The sequence below is a fragment of the Peromyscus californicus genome, unplaced genomic scaffold (genome assembly GCF_007827085.1).
Source record: "Peromyscus californicus insignis strain IS unplaced genomic scaffold, ASM782708v3 Scaffold_10__1_contigs__length_136768540, whole genome shotgun sequence".
In the NCBI taxonomy this organism is placed as follows: Eukaryota; Metazoa; Chordata; class Mammalia; order Rodentia; family Cricetidae; genus Peromyscus; species Peromyscus californicus.
Window position 1 is genome coordinate 86,327,438 of NW_026294391.1, and position 25,094 is coordinate 86,352,531.

At 44.1% G+C, this 25,094-nt stretch overlaps 1 protein-coding gene and 1 long non-coding RNA gene across 22 annotated transcripts in view; one reads left to right on the plus strand and one right to left on the minus strand.

The window, feature by feature from the left end:
* LOC128109123 (glycine receptor subunit alpha-4) lies at positions 1-25,092 on the minus strand. Its single transcript, XM_052736306.1, has 9 exons — positions 21,732-25,092; positions 17,869-17,999; positions 17,522-17,589; positions 16,572-16,795; positions 16,349-16,431; positions 14,708-14,848; positions 10,779-10,993; positions 6,796-6,945; positions 1-505 (listed from the first exon to the last, which is right to left on the minus strand). The coding sequence occupies exons 1-9, from the start codon at positions 21,797-21,799 to the stop codon at positions 215-217; spliced, it is 1,371 nt and encodes a 456-aa protein (XP_052592266.1). The 5' UTR covers positions 21,800-25,092; the 3' UTR covers positions 1-214.
* LOC128109141 (uncharacterized) overlaps positions 1-25,094 on the plus strand; it is an 86,976-nt gene that overhangs the window by 20,895 nt on the left and 40,987 nt on the right. For 14 of the 21 annotated variants that reach the window (XR_008217696.1, XR_008217695.1, XR_008217717.1 and 11 more), the window contains 3 exons: positions 2,696-2,776; positions 15,810-16,051; positions 19,835-19,958. This is a non-coding gene — a long non-coding RNA (uncharacterized LOC128109141). Of the gene's footprint in view, positions 1-2,695; positions 2,777-5,860; positions 6,504-15,809; positions 16,052-19,834; positions 19,959-25,094 lie in introns of all 21 variants that reach the window. The other 7 variants (XR_008217694.1, XR_008217712.1, XR_008217689.1 and 4 more) reach the window with 3 other exon arrangements.

The following is a 25,094-nucleotide window of genomic DNA, read 5'->3' on the forward strand; positions in this document are numbered from 1 at the left end:
AGTAAATCTGGATTGGGTAGATAAGCCATGTTTGTAAGTACAGCCACCGTTGGCACTGGGCAGTTCCCATATAGCTTGGGAACTGGTGATTGACCTTATGAGTGGGAGGTCAAGAAGGAACTGTTCAAGCTCCCGACAGAGTTTGATGGAAGGGAAAAGCCCACCCAGCTGAAAGCAGGAAGCTAGAAGCTGTACACTCTAGCCTCCACCCTATTCACAGTGCCTGGTGGATATCTTCTGACCTTAGAACTTTATAGACAACCCAATAGAAGATATTGAAGACAAGAAAAGTAAAGGGGAAGACAGCCCTGGAGATAGTGTCAATTCTCTTGGCTCGGTCCACATAGACTTTTCTCATGGTTTCTCCCTCCTTTCGAAGAGGGGCTGGAGGTTGGGGACTATAAATGCTGGAACCTTCCATTGGACCTCCATCCCTTGCTTGTAGGCAGTGTCCTAGGCCATAGCCACGAAAATAGAAGCGGCTTTCTCGTATGATGTCTTCTTCCTAGATTTACAGGAGATAAAAGATGGTATTTGAGGCCAAAGTAAAAACCAGCCAGACCACACATAAATGTCTCATATCCAATGTAATACAGGCAAATGGCTCACTACACCAGCCTACTACATGTTTTTTTGTTTACCACAAAATTTACATATATATACATATACATACATACATACATACATACATATATATTATATATATAAAAGATAAGCAGTTGTATGTTGTACATAAGTGATATGATTTCATTTGGAGACATGCACCTAGTTGCTTTTTGAATATGTGTAGCATCATTTGGAGTCATCTAAAATCAACCAAAGTGTCAACATCTCAATAGCAGATTATTTCTGACAGGTAAACAGAACAACAAAAACCAGGCAGTGAAGCTGAGATATTTTGACTTGGTGAAATTGGCTTTAGTGAATTTAAAAAGCTTTAGAATTAGTTTGTTTTGTATATAGTACTTTTAAAAAATGATTTTGACTTAAAGCTAAGAATTCTAAAAATTTTTTTTTGTTTTTGTTTTTTTTTTTTTTTTTTGGTTTTTTGAGACAGGGTTTCTCTGTGTAGCTTTGCGCCTTTCCTGGAACTCACTTGGTAGTCCAGGCTGGCCTCGAACTCACAGAGATCCGCCTGGCTCTGCCTCCCGAGTGCTGGGATTAAAGGCGTGCGCCACCACCACCCGGCGAATTCTAAAAATTTTAAATGACCAAGTGAGCTAGGCAACATAGGTTAAAATTTATCACTCTTCTGAAGATCTGTATATTTCTTTACAAATTAGCTGACCTGCGAAGGGAATCAGTGAATCTACAGTAATACTTATTACCCAATATGCATTACATTCCTATACAATGCAGGTCTTTGATAGACACATTAACATAGAGGAGGTATGTTTTGTATAGGTAGTAAGCAGTATGGTGTAGACAACGAAGTCTATTAATACAACCATTGGCTGACAACATTGAGTAGCTATGACACAGCTGGGAAGCAGGAAATAAGGGCAGAAAGAAATAAAAGAAATAGAAGGGGGAGAAGGAGGAAGAGGAAGAAATACCCACAAGAATATTTCTCATATACAAAAAAATATATCCTTCACATAGAAGATTATTATATAAATTAAAAGGATTGAATTCTCTGTGGTAAAAGCTTCAGCTAAGACATTGCCTGAAATGAAATATCCTTTCATAGTATGATTTCATCTACCAACTCAAGTTTGCCCAGAACTGAGGAGGTCCAAGAGACTAGAGTCTCTCATCGCTAACACTGAGAAGTTCAAGTTAAAACAGGAAGAGTAAATCACCCTAGTTACCTGATGTAGTTCTATACATTATAAGAACAAGATACATGTATATTGTGTGGGTATGTCACATGTGTATGTGTAAAATGCACACAAAGAAGGTGTTAAACATTTTGCACAATTCGAGGGACATTGTGGGATCTTTATAATAAGGACTCTGCAGCTACAGAACCCGATTGAAAAGTAGTTTTATAGGTGAGATATTGGTATGGTTGGTCATAGTAACATCGCCCAAAACTGAACTGTTAGGAGGGCAAGCCTGGTACTGGGCATCAGTGGCAAACAAACTCAGGCCAGAAATTCACAAACAAACCTTATTCTTTCCTCTGCCATCTGTTATCTCATATTTAGACTTGTTCACAACTATATTCCCAGTGACAGGCGCCATGCTTGGAACCTAATAGACACTCAGTAGATGTCTGTTGAATGGACAACTGGGCTGATGAACCACATGCTTCAGGATATAAGGAATGGAGTGGCTTTTTGTTGCGGTGATGCTAATATCTTGTCAGGGTCCCAAACTAAAGAGTCCACTCAGAAGGGAATCTCACTCAGTTATGAAATACTTGGCAGGAAAAAACAATTACTATTTGCCTCACTATACAATGTCTCCATAGCCTTTGGCTTCTGCAAAGGCAGTAGCACTTTAAACACAGGAAAAAGTTAAAGTCTTCCCACCAGAGAGCTTTGCTGTCCTGTTCTTGATTTATCAGGGTCTTTACAGAGAGTTGTATGTGTGTATGTCAGAGCCAGTTCACTGTCCTGCTCTTCAACTTTGAACTGGTACAGTTTGGCAGCCTGAAGGCTTTGCTCACTTATCATTTTAGCCTCTTTTATCAAGGCTCTTGATTCATCTCACATGCAATCTGTAATTAATTTTCACACTTTTTCTACAGGAGAGGTTTGCTGGGTCGATTTTACAGAAGAAGAACCAGAGGCAAGCAAGGTATCTCAGAAGGAATTGAAAAATGAGAGGGGTAAGTAAAGTTAAAAAAAATCTTCCTAGCATTCCAGTTCAGGACCCTGTACCCCACTCTTCACCTAGCCCACCAATTAGAAGATACAACCACAGAATATAGGTATTGAGATAAAAACTTCTAAAGGAGAAAGATGCAACTGCTATTTCTGTTTTTATAAATCGTATTATTTCTCCTTTTATCCAGTAAATCTGAGGGAAATTATTTGGAAATATTTCCCAGGCTAGAAAAAAATAACTTCATATAGAAGGGAAACTATATCCAGTAAAGTAAGCTGCTCTTGGCTCTTTTTAATTTTCATATGTATCTTTTATGGCTGGCCCAGCAAAGATGAGTAGCCTAAAATCCAAGGATAAAGGGGCCTGGGTTTGGATATTAGATATTTACGACAAATTCTGAGTGGTGAGTGTATATGTGTTGGGGAGGGACAGTGTGCCATTAAATATTACTTTGCAATTTCCATGTTTATTGAAATAGAGCGCAATTTTTTTTCTACTTATCTGGGTGCAGAGTTATGAGAGGCTAGAGAAGGAAGCTATACCCGTGCCAGCCTGGGAAATAAATGCCCAGTGGAGAAGGTGGGGTATGAAGATGGGAAAGAGTGATAAATAGTCAAGGGAGACAGGCAGGAAGAAAAGGAATTGGAGATGGGGTGGAGTTCTCAATGGCAGATGGAGAGGTGAACAAGGTTCTGAGAGTAAGTCTGAGAGGATTTGCTGGTATTTGGTAATTTTTCTAGTTCTCAAGTTATTGGATTCATAATAGCAAGAAGTTCTGTCTATCCAGTTCAACAGCCTTTGCCTTTAGCTGCTGTGTTCGGAGCCAGGGGCTAGCCCTGCAGGGATAATGAGAAAAAGGCTTTCCCCCTTTCCTCTGAATCATTTAGGCCATCTGGGAAGACAAAGCAGAAGCGCATGCAAAACACCTGTTATTTTAGGCAGTGCTGCGGGAGAAGACCATTGTGCAGGCGAGACAAGGGATTGAGGAGAGGTTAGAAAGAAAAGGACCGTCCCTAGGCTGGGTGGGTAGGTGACTGGCTCCTGAAGAACCCGATTTGGCCCTTGACTCTGGGTTCCTGAGAATTAGAATATTTCTCTCCTCTTCCATTGAGTTTTCTCAGACTGAAGGTTTCTAGTTCTTTTACTGGAACATCAAGGCCCCCAAAAGAGGGTCTAGACAAATATGAGCTCTCTATCAACTTGTTTAGCCAGTTTAGGGCCTCCAAGATTCCTGTATAGTTCCACTGGGGTTGCATTAGCTTTAGTAAACTCAAGAAAGGGATATTATTAATGGCACAGATTTGGTTTTCAGGTTTTATTCACATCAATAAAGCCACAGTCCACTCTTAGGCAAGCCACAGTGTCCTAAGTAGGCATCAAGCTACTGCTAAGAAACTTTGTAATAACTGAGTACTGTGGCTCACTCCATTATAAGCTCATGGCCAATCTGCATATAAACATGAGCAGACAGAATGTGGGCAGTAGCTGGTTGGATGGGTACAGGGTAGGAGGTGGGACTCAGGTCAAGCTGAGTAGCTCTGTAATAACTGTAGTAATGTTTGTTACTGGGACATCAACACAGGCATTTTAGGTAGAAAAGGGACTCTGGACTATTTGATGGCCTGCTCTCCTTTCCTAGGAAGGCAACGTTAAAAATTATCAAAATCAAAAACTCCTGTGAATCTAAGATTTTGGTACCTTCAGACAAGTTTCACACAACTAAAGAAGATGCTGAGATAGTTATTTTAGAAAAGAGAGAATCCTGTTTTCTTTCTCTTTGCTAATTCTGTATGTGTTTTCCTATCCCCACTATGAGGCAGGAAGTCTTACAGGCAGGTCTCTGGAAGAAAGAATCTTATTCAAAAAGATGCAGTTCTGTATCCATCCACTAGAGGGCTCACTATTTAGAAACTGTGAAAGAACAAAAGTGCAGAGAATTGATATTAAATCTACATGAGATAGGAGCCCTGTCTTCCCCAGAAAGAAATGTGAAATCATGCAATTTGTGTGATCATTGCAAGTCATGGTGGGGTGCTCTAGGATCAACTGAGGTGGGAGTTGGGTGTTAGGAAGAACAGAGTCCTTGTATTAGTATGTCTCAGATAGACTAGAATCAGAATTTGTGTGTGTGTGTCTCTGTGTGTTTACTATAGATCAAACCCAAGATTTATGTATATGCTAGGCAAGTACTTTGCCCCTGAGCTACATCCACTGCCCCCAGAGTCAAGATTTTTAACAGTGGGTTCGGGTAATTTGTTTTCTATCCTCCAAAAATAATTATGTGCTTGGCCTTTTGGTTTTGAAGCCTCTGGATTAGGCAGAAAACAAGGAGTCAAAACTCGAGACATTGTGTCTCTAAAGATTAAGCAACCAGTAGCAAAGCTTTTGGCTTTGCCATAATTGGAGCTTGTTTTTCTCTGGGTAGCCCAGGCACCTCTGTTGTCATGGAAACTTACCTAGCCTATTGTCTGGGCAATTGAGGGAAAGCTGCTTCTGTTGTCATGACAACTTCCTCTTCTATCTCCCCTTGGTGATCACTCTGCTATAGAAGAAATGAGGCTAACAAACAAGAGTGAGGAAGAACACCACCTCAAGCCTGACAACTCTGAAGTGCCTGATGATCAGGCCAAATTCTACCAGTCAAAAGAGGCAAATAGTGATCTTTTAATTCCAGTTCATGGGGACCATCTTACAGTGCTCCCCTTGAAAGGTACCAATGTCGGACTGAGTTCTTACCAGTAGGACAACTTAGAATACCTTTCTTCTTGATGTGAGGGAAACCAGAAACGACTGTTACTACTATACGCTTTGCATCTGGGATAGAAAGGGATCTTGGCAGTCGGGAGCCCAGGAATACCACAAAGTCACCATAATCATAGCAGCTTACAGTCCTGCTCCAGGGAAAGGTTTCCCACGTGTAACATCCCAGCCGGGGAGGGTTTTCCCAGGGAAGTTGTTACAGTTCTGCTCAGGTCCCTAGAAGTTTAACAAGTCTGCTCCGCCAGGAGGTTTTTCCAGTGCAAGTGTTGCAGTTCTGTTCTGCTCTGGTTCTGGCTAAAGTTGTTGCTTCTCTGCTCTGCTCCAGCGAAAGAAGGTCTCACCCAAACATCATTCAAAGATTTATTGGGAGGGAAGAATCCAGGAGAGTGGAGGCCCCTGCCAGGGTTGAAAAGGTCAGCTCCCAACTGAACAAGTACAGGGCTTCTTAGGGGCAGAGTTTTCCAGGGTGAAGATTTCCAGGGTGGGAATTGGCCAGACTTCAATCCCTTAGCTTGGACAAGCTCAGAGATTGGCTGGATTTCATGCTCAGGAATTGGTTGGTTTTGTGTCAGGTATTGGTTGGTTTTCCTGCTCAGGGATTGGTTAGTTTTGTGCTGAGTTGTTCAGGGGTAGCATGTGTTTCTTTGGCTCTGGTTTCAGGGCCAGAGTGTGTTTCTTTCACTGGCTCTGATTTCAGAGCCAAATTACTTCTTTGGCTCTGTTTTCAGGGTCAGGGTGTGTTCTTTTGGCTGACCCTTTTACCCTACAAGTACTTCTCAAAGCAATAGCATTTGTGCTAAGTCAATAAGGTTCTAATACTGGCAAATATGTTTTTGTTTGTTTGTTTGTTTGTTTGAGACAGGGTCTGCATGTGGTCCTGGCTGTCCTGGAACTTGCTATATAGATCAGGCTGACCTCGAACTCACAGAGATTCTTCTACCTATGCCTCCCGAGTACTGGGATTAAAGGTGTGTGCCACCATGCTTAGCCCTGGCTAACATGTTTTAAGTGCTTACTATATACCATACTCTTAATCCCTCTACTGCCATATAGGGGTTAATGTCCCATTGGATAGTTAAAAGAAACAGAACCAGAGGAACTAAGTATTTAATCTTACTGTCACTAGTCTGGGACTAGAATCTAGGGTTCCTGATTGCCCAGCACTAGACGCCTGGATTGGGACTCAGTTTGTGGGAGGAGTGATAGGGAGGAAGGAGTCCGAAGGAGAAAGGAAGTGGAACCCACCCTGTTGGTACTCACCATGCGTTGGCGTCTCTGCCTTCTACGAAGTCTCAAAAATTCTTTGTGCTGACGAGAGACAAAATTGACTGCAGCATACTCAAGCAGGGCAGCAAATACAAAGAGCAGGCATACAGCCATCCAGATGTCAATCGCCTTCACATAGGAGACCTGCAACATCCATCAACAGAGCAGTTATCCTTTCTGGAGTCCTCCGTGGACTAGCCAGTGGATTTCCAGCCCATATCAAAGGCTTGTTACTGTTCAGTTTTATCCTGAAACTTCTGTGGTTTTAAAGAAGTCTATCACGATATGTATATTTATCTGAAGGCCTATGTCAAAGAGACTGGCCTACCATCCTTTGTCTCTCAGCAGTCTCTACCCTCAGCTTTTATGAGCCTTTCCTCCCTATCCTTCATTTCCTTTATTTATTCTTCTTGCATTCCTGTTTTACCTTCTGATTCTTCCCTCTTAGTAAACAGCAATAATCAAAATCGTATTTGTTTGCCCTCTGGTATCCCCTGGGTTTCTCATAGCCACAGTGATAATTTGGGAGGGTTCACAATTTCCTGTGTGAGGTGTGTGGAGACATTTAATACTCATAGAGAAAGGGTCTTAGCAGAGATCACTGAGTTAGAAGGTGGTATTGGGACTGGGAAGTTCTGAGCTTTCAAATTAGTGAACTTGACATTTACCTAGGTTACAGCTTCGCTGGCAGACTAGGAGCTCCTCCATTCCTTTTGTCCTGCTAACCCTGTGGAGTTTTCTGCTGCGTTTGCAGGAGTCACTGCTGAGGAATGGAATGCAATGGTAAGCTAAGGCTTCGTCTCTCACCTTGGAGAGAATGGCAGAATCCTGAGGAGTGCCACCTAGCCCTTGTCATGGCACTTCCGTAATTGCAAGGCCCTCTCAGCATCCACCCATCTGGCTCCTACTGCTCTCTGAACACCTGCCTTTGGGAGCTCTTAGGAGTGTTTGTTTCCCACTTGCCTGGTCAAGGTTGAACACCAACCTCTCCAGGAACAGGGTACAGCTAGCTGGCTCTAAGAGGAGGGACAGAGCTTTAGTGTAGTGAGAGCCTTTTACCCCTGTGTAGTTTTGAGCTCACTCCATATAGCTTCCTGTCAGGAGTAGGATTCATGAAAAGTGACTTCTTTTTATCAGCTTCTGCATTATAGGGCACTGAGAGTGCTGCAGATCCCAGCCAGGGAAGGAAAAGATTTCATTGGATAGATTCTCTACTTGTTGGCTCTCTGTGATAGTGGAGATTGAATCCATGACTTCATGCATTACAGGCATAGTGCTTACCAAGAAGCTATATCCCTAACCTCTGATCTTAGTGGTTCTTAACTGGAAAAAACTGTTCTACCCACAAGAGCATTTAGCAATGTTTACCAAAAATTTTGGCAATATGGTTTTAAAATGGTGATAGCTACTGGCATATCATGGGTGGAAGACCAGGATGCTATTAAGCATCCTACAGTACATATCGTTCCTCCCTCTAAAACATACACACACCAGAAGTATCTGCTGCAACTGAGGTGTTAAAGTTGGCAAACCCTGCTTTCATTTCTGGGCAGTTCCACTGAAAGAGTGAGTAGTAGTGGGTTACTGGGTAACTCTGATTAAGAATTCCTTGGTGCTGTCTCCATTTCACCACCTATGAAGAAGGCATCCCAGTGTTTTTCACTGAACTATTTCACTGTGGCAGGATCAGAGATTATAAGAGGCATAATGAGGCTGAAGAGGTAAGCAGAGGTCAAAGGCCATGGTAAGTGTAACATAGCTAAATCACAAGGGTAATAGAGAACCTCCAAAGGGTTGTGATATAATCACAGGGACCTTTTTAAAATGTGTTAATGACACATTTATCATTAACAAGCCACAAATACATAAGGTACCCTGGTGCAGCTTTATGTCTTGTCTTTCATTTAGTTTTTCCTCTTGCAGCTGTGGAGATCAAGAGCCCGGCAAAGAGATGGAAGTCAGTGTCTTTAGGGTGTTACACAAGGCACTGAAGGAATGGTTTCTGGAGACTATGGAGAAAGACTACCCTACCTAAGTTCCCTTTCAAAGAAATCTCTTTTGCTGTCATCTCTAGATGGTAGAGTTGTGTTTTGAGTGAGAGTGGTGTTGCTGTCAGATGCCTCTGGCCCACCCTCATCTCCTTCCTCACACCCTCAAGGAAACCTAATGTTGCGCAAACTCAGGGGTGAACAAGAGCTCCTTGGCTTGCTGATTCCTTTGCTCCATGGATTTAGTTAGCAAGACTGTTCATTTTAGGGTGCATGCCTGAATATTTTGCTTACTGGCCAATGCGGCTATTCAGAAGTCATGAAAATATGACAAGAAGGTACTAAATGTTGCAAACAACCTCTTAACAAGTCCATTTTTTTTAAAATGAGGAAACTATGATACCTAGGCGCAGATGGATTGTGCTTGCTTACAGTGGGGAACCAGAAAGGAAATTCTCTTCAAAAGAAGGCATAAATTGCAGTATCTTCTTGGGTTATGAAGAATCTTCGTACTTGACAGAGACAAAAAATTGGGGCAGGGCTCTTAATGCAGTGATCCCCATATAAGGCTATTATAGTAATACAAGTATCATAGCTCAGGCTGGCCCTATGGCTCTCCTCTAGGGATAGTTGCCTCTAAGAGCCTCATTAAGACCCAAGTCCATTTGGGAAACACATACAGGAAGGGATCCCTGGCAACTTCTTCTCAGTTGCTTGATCCTAATCTGAACTTGATCCCTGTTTATCTCTGTAGGGGGCTTGGGAGTAACTCAAAGGTTTCCTAGCAAATGAAAAACCATCTGCTTCATTCCCAGATCCAAAACTCACTCTTTTTTAACTCTGACACCTGATAATTATAAAAGTAATTAGCATTTGAGCAATTATTATGTGCCAAAGACTGTCCTTGTATGTTAATACATAATTTATTTTTCACAATAACCTCATAGAGGGGGTAGAATTCTTAGTTTCATATTATAGGCAAGGCAACTGAGAGACAATTTACCCAAGGTCATACTATTAGTAAATAATGAGGCTGGGATTTAAAACCTAAATCTGCCTGACTCTACTCTCCTACATTTAAACTCCCCTATAGCAATTTCATAAACATGCTGTCAGTATCCATATTACACACTGCTTAAGTCTCCAATAAAAAAAGTCTTATTTGGAACAACCAATGAGAGACAGCATTTCTCAGTGCCAGGTTCCCAGCAAATCAGAATAAGAGGGGATATGTTCAAGGTAAGATTTGTTATTCTTCCATGACCAAGTACAGTACCTGGTACATAGTACGTGTTCAACAAATATTTATTGAATGAAAAAAAATGGCCTCACTCCCTGATTTTCTCCAAGCCGCGCTGACCATAAGGACTTTGAGGTGACCTTTAAATTCCCTACATGAATACATGATGCAGGGAGAACTCTTCTTACTCCCATCAGCACAAATTTTTCTGCACAGTCAAAACATTAATGGGCCCCAGATGATCAGAGTCTACTGTCTTTAATTGCTATTATATTTGCAACCTCAAAGTATTCTCCTTCCCCCAAAATAAACACTATGTTTAGAGCACTTTGTAATAATACCTTAATTGTTAAAGAAAGGGGACAGAATTTGATTCAAAACTCGACTATTTCTTTGATTGTTTCTGGTCAGGATTGACCTTGAGGAGGTCATTTAAGCTCTCCGATCTTCATTCTCATCTGTACTATGAGACAATGGAACTTTTTGTATGATACGGGTCTTTTGATGTTGACATGCTAGTATTTAGTAAGGCACTGTCTCTACTCATTCCCTAGCCAGCAACATTCACATTGTTGTACTGTTATTAGTAGTACGTTATGGAGAAGAAGAAATGTTGCATGCCAGCTATTGCTTATCCACAGTTACAACCTTAAATCCAGGGTAAAGAGGGAGTAGCACAGCGGGGAGCATGCGATGAATGGGGAATAGGAGGCTTTATGTCAAGCAGCTTCTCTTGCATATCTCTTCACCTTAGGCAAAGAAGCTCTAGATCCAGAGCTCTGGGTTGTCATGGTGAGGACAGTGGTGATGCCGAGGCCTACGCGGGCAGGGGCAGCATCCATGTTGATCCAGAAGGAGACCCAGGACAGGATGACAATGAGTAGGCTGGGAATGTACATCTGAATCAGATAGTAGCCCATCTGCCGCTCCAGGTGAAACTTCACTTCTATGCAGGTGAATTTTCCTGTAAGAAAAGAAATGAAGTATTAGGCTCTGAGTTCCCAGACTGCAGCTTAGCCTGAGGGAATGTGGGTCAGGAATAGGGCAGCCCTGCTGAACCAACCTCTGGGATCCTCAGCTGACCAATAAATGATACTTTCAAAATGGCCCCAGGTAATGCCAGATGCTACTGTGAAAGCTCTCTAATCAAGCCATAAAGATTGCCTTCTTGCTTCCAGAATGTTACCTTAGAGCATAAGATCTTTCAAGTAACAATTACAGAAAGAGGATAAAGAGTAAGAGGGCTCCAGACTCAGACCCTCTGGGGTTGAATCTCAACTTTTCCCTTAATAGCTATGTGATCTTGAATAATTTACCCAAGCCTTTTGACTGTTACGCCTTTTGTTTTTGAGACAAGGTCTTTTTTTTACGTAGCCCAGGGTGACATCAAATTTGGAATTCTGTGCTGTATCACCATGCCGATTTCCACCCAAGCTTTCTGAACTTGTTTTCTTGCCTAGAAAACGGAGTAATTAAGAATATCAACTCCATCATTGGGCTGTTAGAAAAAGTTAAATGAAATATTGTAGTCGAGGTGCTGAGCACAGTAGCTGTTTCTACCATTAAATCATCATTATGAAAGAGTTAGTTTGGACTTCATTTGCATCTCACCATCCTTCTTTGCACTTGCTCATGTCCCTGAATCTCTAGTAACAGCTGGAATAAACATTCCCTGTGTCTTAAGCAAGCGAGAAGAACAAGCTAGTATACAATTGGAAAGGATTTGCAACAGAGATAGATCAGCTCTGGATTCTGCTAAGCAGGTTCCCATAGAGTACAAGGAAACACTATTCTGTTCCACCATAAAAATGCATTGGTTCTAGGCACATATCTATCTCAGTGTTCTTCCTTTTCACATGCCAGTCCTCTTTAATTTATCCTGCTTCCCATGGCTCTGAAGCTAAGGAAACATTCATTAACAGCTTCTCTCAAAACCACAGGCTTAGGATAACACAAGAGGAAAAGCAGAAGACTTGTACAGCTGTCTACAAATATCTATTGGGAGATGGCTTTCAAGACCCCCTCACAGATACTAAAATCCATGGGTACTCGAATCCCTTATATCAGATGACATCATATTTGTATTTAAATTATGCATACCCTTCTATATACTTTATATTAGGTCTGTATTATTCATTTTAAACATTTATGTGTGTGTGTGTGTGTGTGTGTGTGTGTGTGTGTGTGTGTGTGTGTGTGTTTGTATACCATAGCAATTGTGTTGAAGTTGGAGGACAACTTTGAGTAGTCAGTTCTCTCCTTCCACCACATGGGTCTTGGGAACTGAACTCAACTCATTTACCCACTAAGCCCTGTCTTTTCAGCTCTAGCTTGCTTATGATATAACACAATGTAAGTTCTATGCCAATGGTGGTTAGACTAGATTTTGGGGGACTAATGAAAAGGAAAAGTCTATATATGTTCAGCACAGGTGAAATTTTAATTAATGCTTTCGTTCTGAGGTTGGAAGGACACTCGGACATGGAACATGTGAACATGGAGAGGCAACTGTGTGCTTTGATGCTGTTCTAAGGTTTAACTCCTGATTGCTCAAGACCAGTGATTTGAACTGTTCCTGCTTGCGGCTTTGGCATGCTGTCTGTCTCTATGACATCTTGCTCATCCCTTAGTCTACCCCTACTCAACGCCATGGGCTTCTTCCTGGGACATGCCTTTATTATGTACCCGTATTTTCTTCCCATGCTTTCCTCCATTCTTTATTGCAATAATAGTTTGAGTTTTAATTATAAGATTAACATTTGTTTAATATAGAAAAACGAGAAGAGAAAGAATAACATTCTTAAGCTCATATTTATCAAATCACTACTAAGTGACTAGATTTTAATACTTTAACTAAATCCTGTAGCACTTTTTGGGGTGGGTAAAATGATTATCTCTCATATTACAGATAAGGCTACTGAAGCATAAAGAGATTCAACTATTTTTCTCAATGGGATCCAACCAGGATATAAACAAGCTAGAATCTAAAATCAGGCTTATATTATTGAACTCACACTACTTTAGAAATATTTAGTAGTAGTATTTCCTTTCTAGGATATTAAATACATATTTTTGCTTTGTTTTTATCATAGTATAGTCATGCTCTGTATACATCATTGAATCTTTTTTTTTTTTTTTTTTGGTTTTTCGAGACAGGGTTTCTCTGTGTAGTTTTGGTGCCTGTCCTGGATCTCACTCTGTAGACCAGGCTGGCCTCGAACTCACAGAGATCCACCTGTTTGCCTCCCGAGTGCTGGGATTAAAGGTGTGCACCACCACCGCCTGGCACATCATTGAATCTTATTCCCTTTTTAAATTTGTACTTTCCCATGAAGATAGAAGAACTGTGAAAGTATCATGTTCACAATGGCATACTATTTTACCAAGCAGGCACACTGCTTAATTTACTTCTGCCATATGGGTGAATAGTTAGAATAATTCCAAGTTCTTGTTAGCATTAATAGTGACAGAGAAACCTTAGTGACTAAAACCAATGAGATATTTTGTAATATTTTCTTAAAATACATTCTAAGGGTGGAATTCCTGTATAGATAAGTAGGAAAAAAAACTAGCCTCTAGACTAACGTTCCTCAAAATATGGTGTTTCCTGAACTACCTGCATCATAAGCCTCATGATACTTGTTAACATGCAAATGTCTAAGCATTTTCTGTAGTATATGTGATCAGAATCTCCGAGAGTTATAGCCTAAGAATCACTGTTTTTAAAAGACTCCCCAGGCAAATATAGTGAATACAAAAGCTTGAAAACAATTCACCTACTTACAGATTGCCATTCCCCCTCCCAAGTTTCTACTGATTTCTCCTTCCAGGTGTAGTTTGTCAATTCAAGGAACTGTTTCCTCCTGCCCAAATCCCACACAGCTAAGTTGCTAAAGGAGATGAGGAACCAGCTACTCTTAGGAAAGCTGGAGGATTGAGCTGTCCCGTTATGAAGAACAGTTCCTCTCCACTTCCCCATGCTCCATATTCAGGAAAAGAAGACAATCCAGGAGGGCTGGCCAGTGGAGGTGACTATGGAAAGTGTGCCTGGTCCGCTACCTGCATCCTCTCTGTTTGAGCACAGCTATTGACAACTCCTAAATGTAGATTTCCCAGCTTTCACACCGAACTGGCCCTCGGAAAAAGGAGACTCTTGCTGCTCACTGTCACAGGCCTCTTTACTGTGCAGCATATGAGAGCGATACAAACATGGGCTTTGAGGTTGGATCTGGATTTGAATTGTAAATTTGACGTCTATTACCTGTGTGGCAACTGATTGAAAGTCTACCCCCTCCTCCGTAACTTTCTTTTTAACGTTTATCTTCCCGTCATTCATTTTTTCTATATGTATATGTGTGAGTATGAGCATGCCACAGTGCATGTGTGCAGGACAGAGGAGAGCTTGTGGGAGTCAGTTCTCTCCTTCCACCATGTGGGTTCTAGAGAGGAAACTTGGGTCGTCAGTTTTCCTGCTGAGCCATCTCTGGCTTTTCTGTGTTCTCTTCATGAAAGTGGTGCTGATAGCCACTTCCATGATGAAATAAGGTATAGGACACATGGAGCATCATAGCTCTTCTATTCTGTTGAGACTCTAGTGGAACCTGGTTGCCTTGTCCCCTTGTCTCCTTTTGAGACCCTCTAGTACCTTATAAACACTAAAGACCTGTCTGATTCTTACCTGTGTTGTAGTGCTTGGTACAATAACCTAGATCCTTCTCATCCCGTAAGATAAATTGGGGAAGTGTCAACCCCTCAGCCACTTGGACAGCAGGAGCATCTTCTAGCCACTCAAACACGAGGTCATTCATCGTGTAGCCAACTGCAAGTGACAGAGATGTCAAAGAGCTTCAGAGTGTATGTTTTGGGTGAGGATAGAGGTGGAGTTAAAGTTAGCAAGTGTACATAGTTGAGGAACAAGGTTTGGGGTTTAGAAATGGCACACTAAATCTTGGAAAAGGGGATATTTCAGAAGAGGGTATGTCTTCAATTGTCTCAATTGTCTCACAGGCTTGAGCAAGTCAGAAAAATCCTACACTACTATGTAGGTCTCAAGCTCGGCAAATGCCTAGAGAGCAATTACTCTGGCAGACTTAGGATGCAGGCCAAGAAGTTTGGAAAGATGTCAAGGACCCCAGCTGGGAACCTCCTGCCACTTCTTAAGCCCAGAGGAGTAAGCATGTGTACCAACCACATGTCCTGAGCTGAGCCTCAGAGCCAGGACTTCTGCCACTTCACCTCAGGGAAGAGAGAGCTATTTCTGTCCTTCCAGTCATGCATGGGAGAATGTGCATGCCACAGACTCCTAGCCAGGGACTTGAGTTGGAAAAAATGGAGACTTAACAGCTGAGCATGCCAAGTTGCTCACAGATTACTTGCAGTTCATGAAGGCTCCTGCTACAGACATGATGACCATGTTCTCACATGTAAGGGGAGACCAAGGTTTACAGAATCTAGTGTAAGGTCCACTGTAGCTGTGCGACTTCAGGTGGGTTATCCACGTTTTTGTAAAATGAGGCTAGTAGAGGCTGCTCCACTAAGTTTTAAAGTTGTGAGGGATAATGGGAACCTGCTTGTAAAGATGATGTATGAATTCTAGAGGGTGGGACCACAGGGCACTTTCTTCGCATCACTGTCCCCATGTGCTAGAAACAGTGCAACAAGTTTTCTTCTCTGAGGGATGTCTCCTATGTCAGTGTCATCTCACCCAGGTGACAGGTGAAGAGTGAAAGTAAATGATGACCCACCCTTGCCATCTTTTGGCTTTTCTTCACATTTGCCAGCCCATGTAGGTTGACACCTTCGTATAGAGGACCTTGGCCGACTTCACCTCTCTAGGCACTGTCCTATGTATATGCCTGAAGCTGTCCTCTCATTCTCTGTAATCATTATCGGTACTCATGGAGAATCGGAGTTCCAAACTGGCATATATACGGGCATCTTCAATGTCTTAATTCTGGGAGAGGAAGGTAAAGCGACTTTAGGGACTGCAAGAAGAAATTTGGACAGAGGATGCACCCTTCAGGTAAGTGCCCATGGCCAGTGCAAGCACATTCTGTAAAAGGCTGGGAGACATTGTGTTCCTGTAAAAGACTGAGCATCATTATGTTCCCCAGCTCTATGGAATAGTCAACCCAAGTCATGTGGGAACACAGAAACTACACTGGGCTAGGTGTCAAGGAACCTTGGCTTCTAGTCTTAGCCGTGACCAGAAGTGATTGTGTGTGCTTGGGCAAGTCCCTCTGCTGTCTGAAATATCATCAGAGGATATTAACTAGCTGTTAAGCTAGGCCTTGCCTTGCTGTTCACTAGAGACACTTACAGCTTTCCAGCTGCATTGTGCAGGTCTGGATGTCCATTGGGAAGTTCTTGAGGTCCATTGGGCAGGACAAAATGAGGGTCAATCTGGTGGGAGCAGTAAAAGAGTAATGACATCAGTTTACTGGGGTGCCACATTGTATAGCACGGGCCATCTTCCCACCCTTCCATCTCCATCTGGCTGCTTCTTCTTGATACAAAATCCCCTTGCTGTATATTAGGTGCACCTGATACTGTAGAGCACATTCCCATTCTTGAAGATGCGTAGTAACTTGTTGTCTGTGGTCACCTCATGGAAGTTGGCCCCTTTCTCATTGGCAAAGAAGAGGTCTGGCTTCCAGATAGAGTCGAGCATGGAGGGGTCTAGGTCCAGAGAGTCATCAGGATATTCTCGGTAGGCCAGACGTGGGTCATTCCATTGTTGCCGCAAGAAGACATTTACCCGGTAGTCCTGGAAGAGTGGCGAGGAGGGCCTATCAGAGGCAGTGCTTTTCCCATGGGTCCAGTAAAACCAACATGAGCAGAAGGGCCATGAGGAGGAAATGCTGGAGATGCGTCTTGGGGGCAGTAGATATTTTCCAATGGAGAAAGCCCACTTTGGCCAAATATGGCAAAGATGGGAAGGGAAAATACATTCACTTAAATATCTACTATATGCCAGACTCTCTGCTAAATTCTTTTTTGTAGGACTGGAGGTTGAACCCAGGTTCTTGAGCATGCTGGGCAAATACTATATCACTGAGCCACACATCCTCAGCTCTAAGTACTTTCCTCAGATGCATCATTTTATTTAAACCGCTCATCTTTCTTGTGTGGAGAATGGTTTCATGGTCTATGCTTTGCATATGGATAACAAAGACCAGGAAAGATAAGTCAATCTGCTTACCATAACTATTAGGTGGCAGAATTGGAGTTTGAACTCAGGTCTTCCTGATTCAGAAGCCTGCACTCTGCATTGGATTACTTCGCATATTCGATGAACTGTTCTTAGACTCGTTTGCATTTAGCTAGGACAACCCTGGCCTAGCAATAACCTCTCAGTCATCAGCTCAGATCTCCTAGGGCTTAAGCTGGGATCACAAAGCAGGAAGAGGACACCAGAAAGGAAATGCTTGCTATCTGGTGAGCTTTTCCCCTTCACGCTGGAATGGAAGTGGGGAATAGGAAGACCCCTTACCATGGTGGTCTCAGTGACGGAGCCAAAACTGTTGATGAAGATGTTGCAGGTCACATTCACAGGTGGGCCTAAGGGTAGCAAAGCACAGCCCATTGGCAGGGCATTCCAGAAAGCTGAGCCCAGGTTCCAAAAATCCCTCTCTGAGCTTCAGATCAGGCCACTGCTGGGAAAAGACTGACAGCAAATGGACCCACAGGCAATAGGGAATAGAGGCTCTTTCTGAGCTAAAAGATCTAGCCTTGGACTTCCAGCCTCCTTCCTTAAGGCTGGCCATCGAGTACTAGCTAAGTAATGTGCCACCCAAAACAGTAAGCATGGAGGGAATTTAGTAGATGGATGTTTCTTACCTTTGAAATTGGGCCTAATCCTGGCATCATATCCAGAGGTTCGTCCCATTAGCTTATCCAAGAAATCAGAGGGGGACATGGGCTGGGACCCTTTGGGCCCAGATTTGACATCCTCTTTTGCCAAAGCCACACTGGACAGGAGAAGAAAAGAAGTTTGAGGATAGTTGTTTTCTACATTGATTACAGATTGTGCTTTCCCATCTCCATCACCCTTGGATGAATCTGCCCGTCAGGCTGTAAGATAAGAGAATGGGCCTCTGGTGTACTAAATGAACAGACAAACAGTTATGAGCCATCATGGCTACCCAACAATAGTCCTGGGAAATGGCTTTCACATAGATTATATGTTTTTACTCTTAATTCTCAAAAACATGGCATTAGGACTCTCATTTCCATTTTACAGATGAGAAAACAGGCTTGAAAGTTCCTTGCCCAAAGTCTCAGAACTTCTGAGTGACACAGTCAGGACTCAAACAGTGGACTAAGGAGCTACTTAGTGTTCTCTTCCTGAAGGCGCTTGGAAAACATTCAAAGAAGAATGGCATCTTCCCCAGTGTGTTGCTAATATAGCCTAGCCAAGGATAGGAGGGGCTTTAGGACAAACAGCTTCCCTGAGACCTGGTATCGGTTGCTTGGGCTTTCTGTAAGATGTGCAGGACTTAGGACTCAGCTTCTATTGGGGTAGGCTTCATTTGTGACATTTATTTTCTTTTTTTGCATGGCAAGAAGCTGTGTTTAAGTGTAGGCTCATGGCTACTACAGGCTGGTGAATATGGTAAATAAGCAGGGATCTATAGCCATGGGAGAGTTTCCCAATAGAGTGATCGTACTGAGGGAAACTCCCATCTTTCTCTACCTAACAGCTTAATTGGGGGATGATGTCAGTATGTTTTGGCCTGGCATAGAATCTAGCCTCTTTTCTTGTGTCAGTTTTCCTCCTAAGAGACCCAAGGAGGTGGATCAGTGACTAAAATGCTTGTTATAGCACAAGCACAAGGAACAGCGTCCAGATCCTCAGCACCCAGGTAAAAGTCTGGTGGACATGGCAACACTTATAATCCTACCACTGGCGAGTCTAGCTCTCCTGTGGCAAGCTGGATAACTAGATGAGCTCCAACTGGCTAGATATGACCCTGCCTCAATATATAAGATAAAGAACGATTGAAGAAGACATTTGACATCAACCTCAGGCCTCTACACATATATGCACACATGCATGTCAGTGCGCACCCACATGCATTTGTGCCCACACATAGGCAAACACTTGTACACACATACACGAGTTTCCTTCTAGGAGCAGAGAAGTCCCTTCCACATACCCATGTACTGGTGTACTAGCCAACACACAGACTAGGCCCCAGGGACTCAGCAAAACCCGAGCAGAGAGGTAGATCTCAAGACTGCACTCAGCCAGACTTGTGGCTAGAGCAGGTACTTTCTTGATGCAGCTTCCTGTCATCACTGTGCCAGACATAGCTGGCTCCACAGCTGCCACAACTGCTGCACTGTGGGACTGAGCGGCAGGATGACAGCTGTCTTTCTGTGTCTTAGGCTCCTCTAAGCCAGTGGCCCTCTTTCCCCAATAAGTCTGTGTTCTAGTCGGTGACTGGTAGAATCATTAAAGAAGCTAAGGTACCACATTAAGTGCTTCACAAGCCTTAGCTAGGTTAATTCTCACACCAGTCCTCCCTCATTATCTCTATTACAATTGGCTCTCTATATCCATGGGACATTGGTTCTAGGACTCCTTTGTAGATAATCAAATTTTCAGATGCTTTAATCTTCTATATAAAATGCTGTAGTCTTTGGATATAACTTGTGCACATCTTCCTGTGTACTAGCAAATCATTTCTGGGTTCTAATACCTAATGCACTGTAAATGTTATACACATGGTTGCTTAGGGAATAAGGACAAGGAAAATCCAAATATGGGCAGCACAGGTGCTATTAAATATTTTGTGTCTAGGATGCTTGAATCTGAAGATGTGCAGCTGATGGATGCGGAGGACTGACTGTATGGAGATTAGGATATGGGGGACCAGTGCGGTGGAGGCGAAGTGACTTCTCCAGGAGCCTATAGCTGGTGAATGGTAAAGCCAAAATTCAGAGCCAGAGCCAGTAACTTCAAGACTCAATGTGTCTGTCCTAGTACTGTCACAAGGCAAGTAGCCCAAGGTGATGTACCAGAGTGAGGAATGGTCAAGACCTGTCCCGCTGTGACTTCCTAGAGTTCTGCTTGAATCCCCAAAGCAGGCGGAATCCCTTGCCCTGGGGACAGAGGGCCACCCTGGCCCCTGGCAGGAGTAGCCAGAGCAGGTGGCATAAGCAGACTGGGGATATCCAAGGAGGTTGGTAGTGATGCTGGGGCAGGCAGAAGTCTGTGGCTTCACCACAGGATACCCACACTAGCCAGGTGCTTCTGCTGCTGCTGTTGGCCATCTGCCACCTGCCTGCTGGGACGCCATATGGCCCTGCCTACAGAGCAAGAGACCTCCCTACTGTCCTCAGCCTCACTCAGGTCACCTCTCCACTAGTCCCTGTCCTAGGACTCTAGGAGAGGCTGTGCATCTTCTGTCTTTAGTTTAGCCTCCAAACCTGTTTTGGTCCCGCATCTTCTAAGATTGTCCTGTCTAAGGAAACATGACTAAGAGTTACTTTGTGAAACCACTGTATCCACTTTTTCATTCCTGAAAAGTTCCAAACACTGACAGGACCTAGAAGGATCAAGGACTAACAATTCTCATACAAGGCCTTTGGGTGGTATGAGGAGAGAACTTTGGTTCAGCTCCTGGGTGCTTGAGCAACCTTGAGCAGGTCACTACCCTTCTCTAGGCTTCACTTTCCATACATCCAACAGATAACTTGAACTTAGGACTCTAAGAGCCCCTCTTCCCCTGATTACATCCAGTTTATAAGCACACATGGTAATTGTGCCACTTGTTCTTGGATCTTGAGGCAGTCTCCCCTCTCCAAGGGTCAACTCAGTGACCCCGTTATGTCTATCATGTCTGTATCCTTTCACCTCCCTCTAAGTCGCCATCCCACTTGGAGCTGCTTCTCACTTCTAAGCATACTGGCCCACTTTGCACCCTTTCCTGCCTGCCATCCAGTGTGTCCATAAACAACGGGGCAGAAAGCGCCTCAGAAGCAAGATGTTCTGGGACACTCCTTGGGTTAAGACACTGCTCTGGCATTCACTCTTTCCACTTCATGAAGTATTCCTTTAAAGACCCGTTCAGCCAAGCCGTAGCTGTCTTTTCTACTCAGTGTACGTGTGAACCTAGACTAGCTCTTGTTATGAGAAGGGGGCAAACAGTCAGGACATTTACAAGGAGCCCCAAGAATTCCTTGCTTGCAAACTCAGGAAATAACTGCTACCTGGTTCCTCTAAAAGGACAGTGAGCAGCCATGTGTACAAGGGCAGGGTGACTGCAGAAAGCTAAGGTTCAGGTAGCCCAGCTCCATCCTGCTGTGGTCCTGTAGCAAACCTATGCCACCTGCAGCCTCTTTGGCAGGCGTCTGACATATGTTTCTGTCATTTTTAGGGATCCACCTGGTAGGGATATAGGGTTCAGTTACAGGACAAATGACCTCCATTTTAGGACTCAGCTACCTAGCCCCTACCCGGGCCCATGCAGTTCACCCATATAGAAGCTCCTCCACCGGCGGCACTGGAGCTGCATCTGTACTGGACAGCTCCTGGGTCCTGACTAAGGAGGGTGTGTCCACCCCCGATGCCCTCCAGACTGGTTTTTGTTTTTTTTTTGCAAACTTAGAAGAAACTGTGCCAGCTAGCCCATCTGTTACCACCAGCCCCCCAGTTAGTGTTTGCATGCACCTCCTTCTCACCCCACTGAGCTCACCTGAGGAGGACCTTCCCTGGCAGGGTCCAGAGAAGAAGGAAGAGGGTTGCAGGAACAAGAGTTGTCATGCTGCAGAGGGACCTTGGAGTCCTTTCTCAGCCTGGCTGCCAAGGTGAGAGCAGGTATCCCTGTGGGAAAGCCAACAGTATAGAGCCCTTCTCCAACTTGGGCTGGAATAAGGAGCCTGTGTGGCTGGGCTAGGAGTTGAGCTCTTTTTCCTCTCCTGACTCTTTCCTGCCCTGTCCTTAGCAGTCAGGGTCTAGAACTATTCCTCTGGAACTGAACCTGACACGCATAACCCTCCCAGCTCCAGCTCCGGCTTGGACTTGTCTTGGACTGAGGAGGGCCTCAGCCTGCCGGTCAGGGAGCCAGAAAAGATTCTCTTTGGGTAGCAATCACTCTGCAAACCCTGGAGAGTCTTGGAGGGGAGGGAGGAAGGAGCCCGGTAGAAAGATGTTTCCCTCCCTCCCACATCCCCCTAGATGCACCCTCCGAAAGCAGCAATTTAAAGGCACAGTCGCCAGCAGCTGGAGTGGGGTTCCCAGCTTGTCTGAGTACTGGGGAGGAGCTTGGGCTGCTGAGCTGCCGCTTGGGGAGAGCCTGAGGTGTTAGGTCCAGCCTCCAACTCTCCGGGAGGAATGCTCATACACAGGCAGCCTTATTACCCCTGTACCCAACAGTCTTCTTTTCAGCCTGGAGCCAAGATAGGGCACTAGAGTAAAGTCTTAATTAATGCTTTTTCTAAGGGAAAAAGACCCCACAGAGGTCATGGGGGAGCCCCATGGTATCCTAAAGATGACAGCTTAAGGTCAAACAAAGGTGTAGAAGAGGCTGACTGCAGGGACTGCTTTTCTGTACCCTATGGATGGAGGCATGGTGGATGGTGGCCCACAGACTGCCCCTCTCTTTACCTGCCCAGTTCTATCTTTCTCTTATCCCCTCCAACCTGGTAATTGTGCCTTCTCTCCCCTGCGTGGTTTCCCTCCCTCAGGTAATCTCTGGAGCCTGTCACCTGTTGTAGCTCTCAAAATCCTTCCTCCTCAGTGTCCATTCCCAGGCCTGCTTGTGGGAAGGAACAACTGTCCTGGGTGGAGGTACGGGAAGAGCATGGCGGAGAGATTGGCTTTGTAAGCTTGAGAGGGATCACAGGTGGGAAGTGAGGCCAGGAGTTTCCTCCTGGCTGCTCTTTGTCCAGTTTCCCCACGCATCAGCTCTCTTCCTCTCCCTGAACTTTTCCCTCTTCCATCTTTTTTCCCATGTCAGGTTTCCTCTGTTCCTTCCCCGTGTCTCACCCCCTGTGTCGTCCCCCCCTCCCGTCTTTCCTTGTTTTCTTCCTCTAGCCCCCCTCTGTCTTACATCTCTCACACTTTCCTCCTGAATTCTAGCAGTGAGAAACGGAAGGCTTTCTTTTCTTCGGTGGCAACTCTCCTACCAGCTCTGCAGAGTTTGAGTGTGTGCTGGGGGAAGGGATCAGTGCCACTTTATTCTGATCAATTTGTCATCCGGCTGGCCGTAGCCTCTCCAGCCTCCCCAGAAAGAGATTTGGGAAGATTAGATGCTCTTGCCCAGGGGGTCCTATTGCCTATACAGAGGGAGGGATTAATAAGAAGGCATTCATGTGCAGCGGCTCTCTTTTTTTTTTTGCTGTGTTATTAAGGAAAAGGATTTTTCAAATTACAGATGAAAGCCAAAGAAGAGAATTTTCAAGATAAATGCTGAAATATTGATGAGTGAGCTGAGCTTTTGGAATTGGGACTGAGAATGTTATATGCTTCAATGCTTGTATGGTGGGTCAAAGCAAAATACTAATTACCCTGGTAACATCTTGAGCCACCCTCCCCCCTGCTCACCTTTCCTCCTTGTGTCCCTAAGCGTCACATAACCCACTTTTAGACAGGAACAGAACCTGGGACCTTTCAGGGCAGAGCACCAGGCTGGGAAGCTGAGAAGACGGCCGCACTTTCCTCCTTTGTGTGACTTCCCCGTCCTCTGACACCCCTGATCCTGTCTCTTCCCTTGCCTCAGCAGTACCCCTGCTTCTCTCAGGTCGCAGGACAAGACCCTGCAAAATTAGCTAGTCCTAGTTTTCGTTTCACTGATTTGTCTAACACTGTTTATTCTCTCTTTGTAGTCTGGGGGTATTTTCACGTGTTGCCTACCAAGTATTCCTTATATTCTTACTCATCTGGACTCAGTGTTCTTGTTGCTTTGTCAAGCAAGAGTTGTGGAACCACATCACTGCCCTTAGTTAGGAGACCCCTTGTGTATTCTCTTGGGTCCCTCCCCTTCCATCTCCTCAGCATACCACACTTGCTGATTTCCTTGCCTCTCCCCCACTCTGTCAAGAGCTTCCTGAGAGCAGGGACACATTATCTGCCAAATCCACAGCACAGGGCAGGCAATTAAGGAACACTTTTTAAAAGATTCACCCTTGGCACCCAGATCCTCAAGTTTACCACCTATGAATCACCCTCCGTCAAGTTAGAATGATAAGTTTGACATAGAGAGAAAGGACCAGCATGAGGCAATGGTAATAAGGAGAAATGAGGAAGCAGTTTTTATTCACTTGCCCCTTGGGCCCCGTGGCCTCACATTCAGTCATCTGGAATTCTTGGCTAATGGAAGGCATAGTCCCCTGGGGACTGGTCCATTGTTGCAGGTCTCACCTCCGCTGTGCCCCATGGGATCCCTGAGAGCTGAAAGCATGGCAGGGTCAGCTTCCTGGGAGGACAGATTCTTTCTCATGAGAGGCTGCAGCAATGAGCAAATGTCTGGCTGGTCTGATGAAGAGGTACAGCCTTCCTAGGGTGCCCAGGGGCAGAATAAAGAAGGAAACAAAAAACTGAGTAAGCTGCTGCTTGGTATTGGCAAGGATCAGCTGAGATGCTAATTTCAAAATTTGCTGTACCAAAAAGGAAGCCATTTCTCCGAAATGATGGGGGGGGGGGGGGAGGATACAAAGTTGTGTCCAGCCTTGACCTACAACTGCTTTTCCTTCTCACTACCATACTATGATGCTCACGAATCTGTGCATTCCAAAAAGTACTGTGTCTTTTCCAGTCTGCCAATTGGGTGCTACATTGGCATGAGAACTGCCTTCCATGCATTGCTCAGGTGGTATAGAAGTTACAATAAACAATGTGTTTTTCATATTTTGTCTTGAAAAAAGTTACTTCTATAAGTGTAGTTTTAGAAATGCTAAAAGTGCACTAAACACCCTTTCGCAAATGTTTAATTCCACAAAGGGAAGCCATCAGTTTCAGTACTATACAGTGAAAATTGCAGCTGCGCCCTCTTGACAAGCAGACTTCAGAAACTTCCATGTGAAGAGCAAATGGGTATAGTTTGTAAATTCTGTGATTT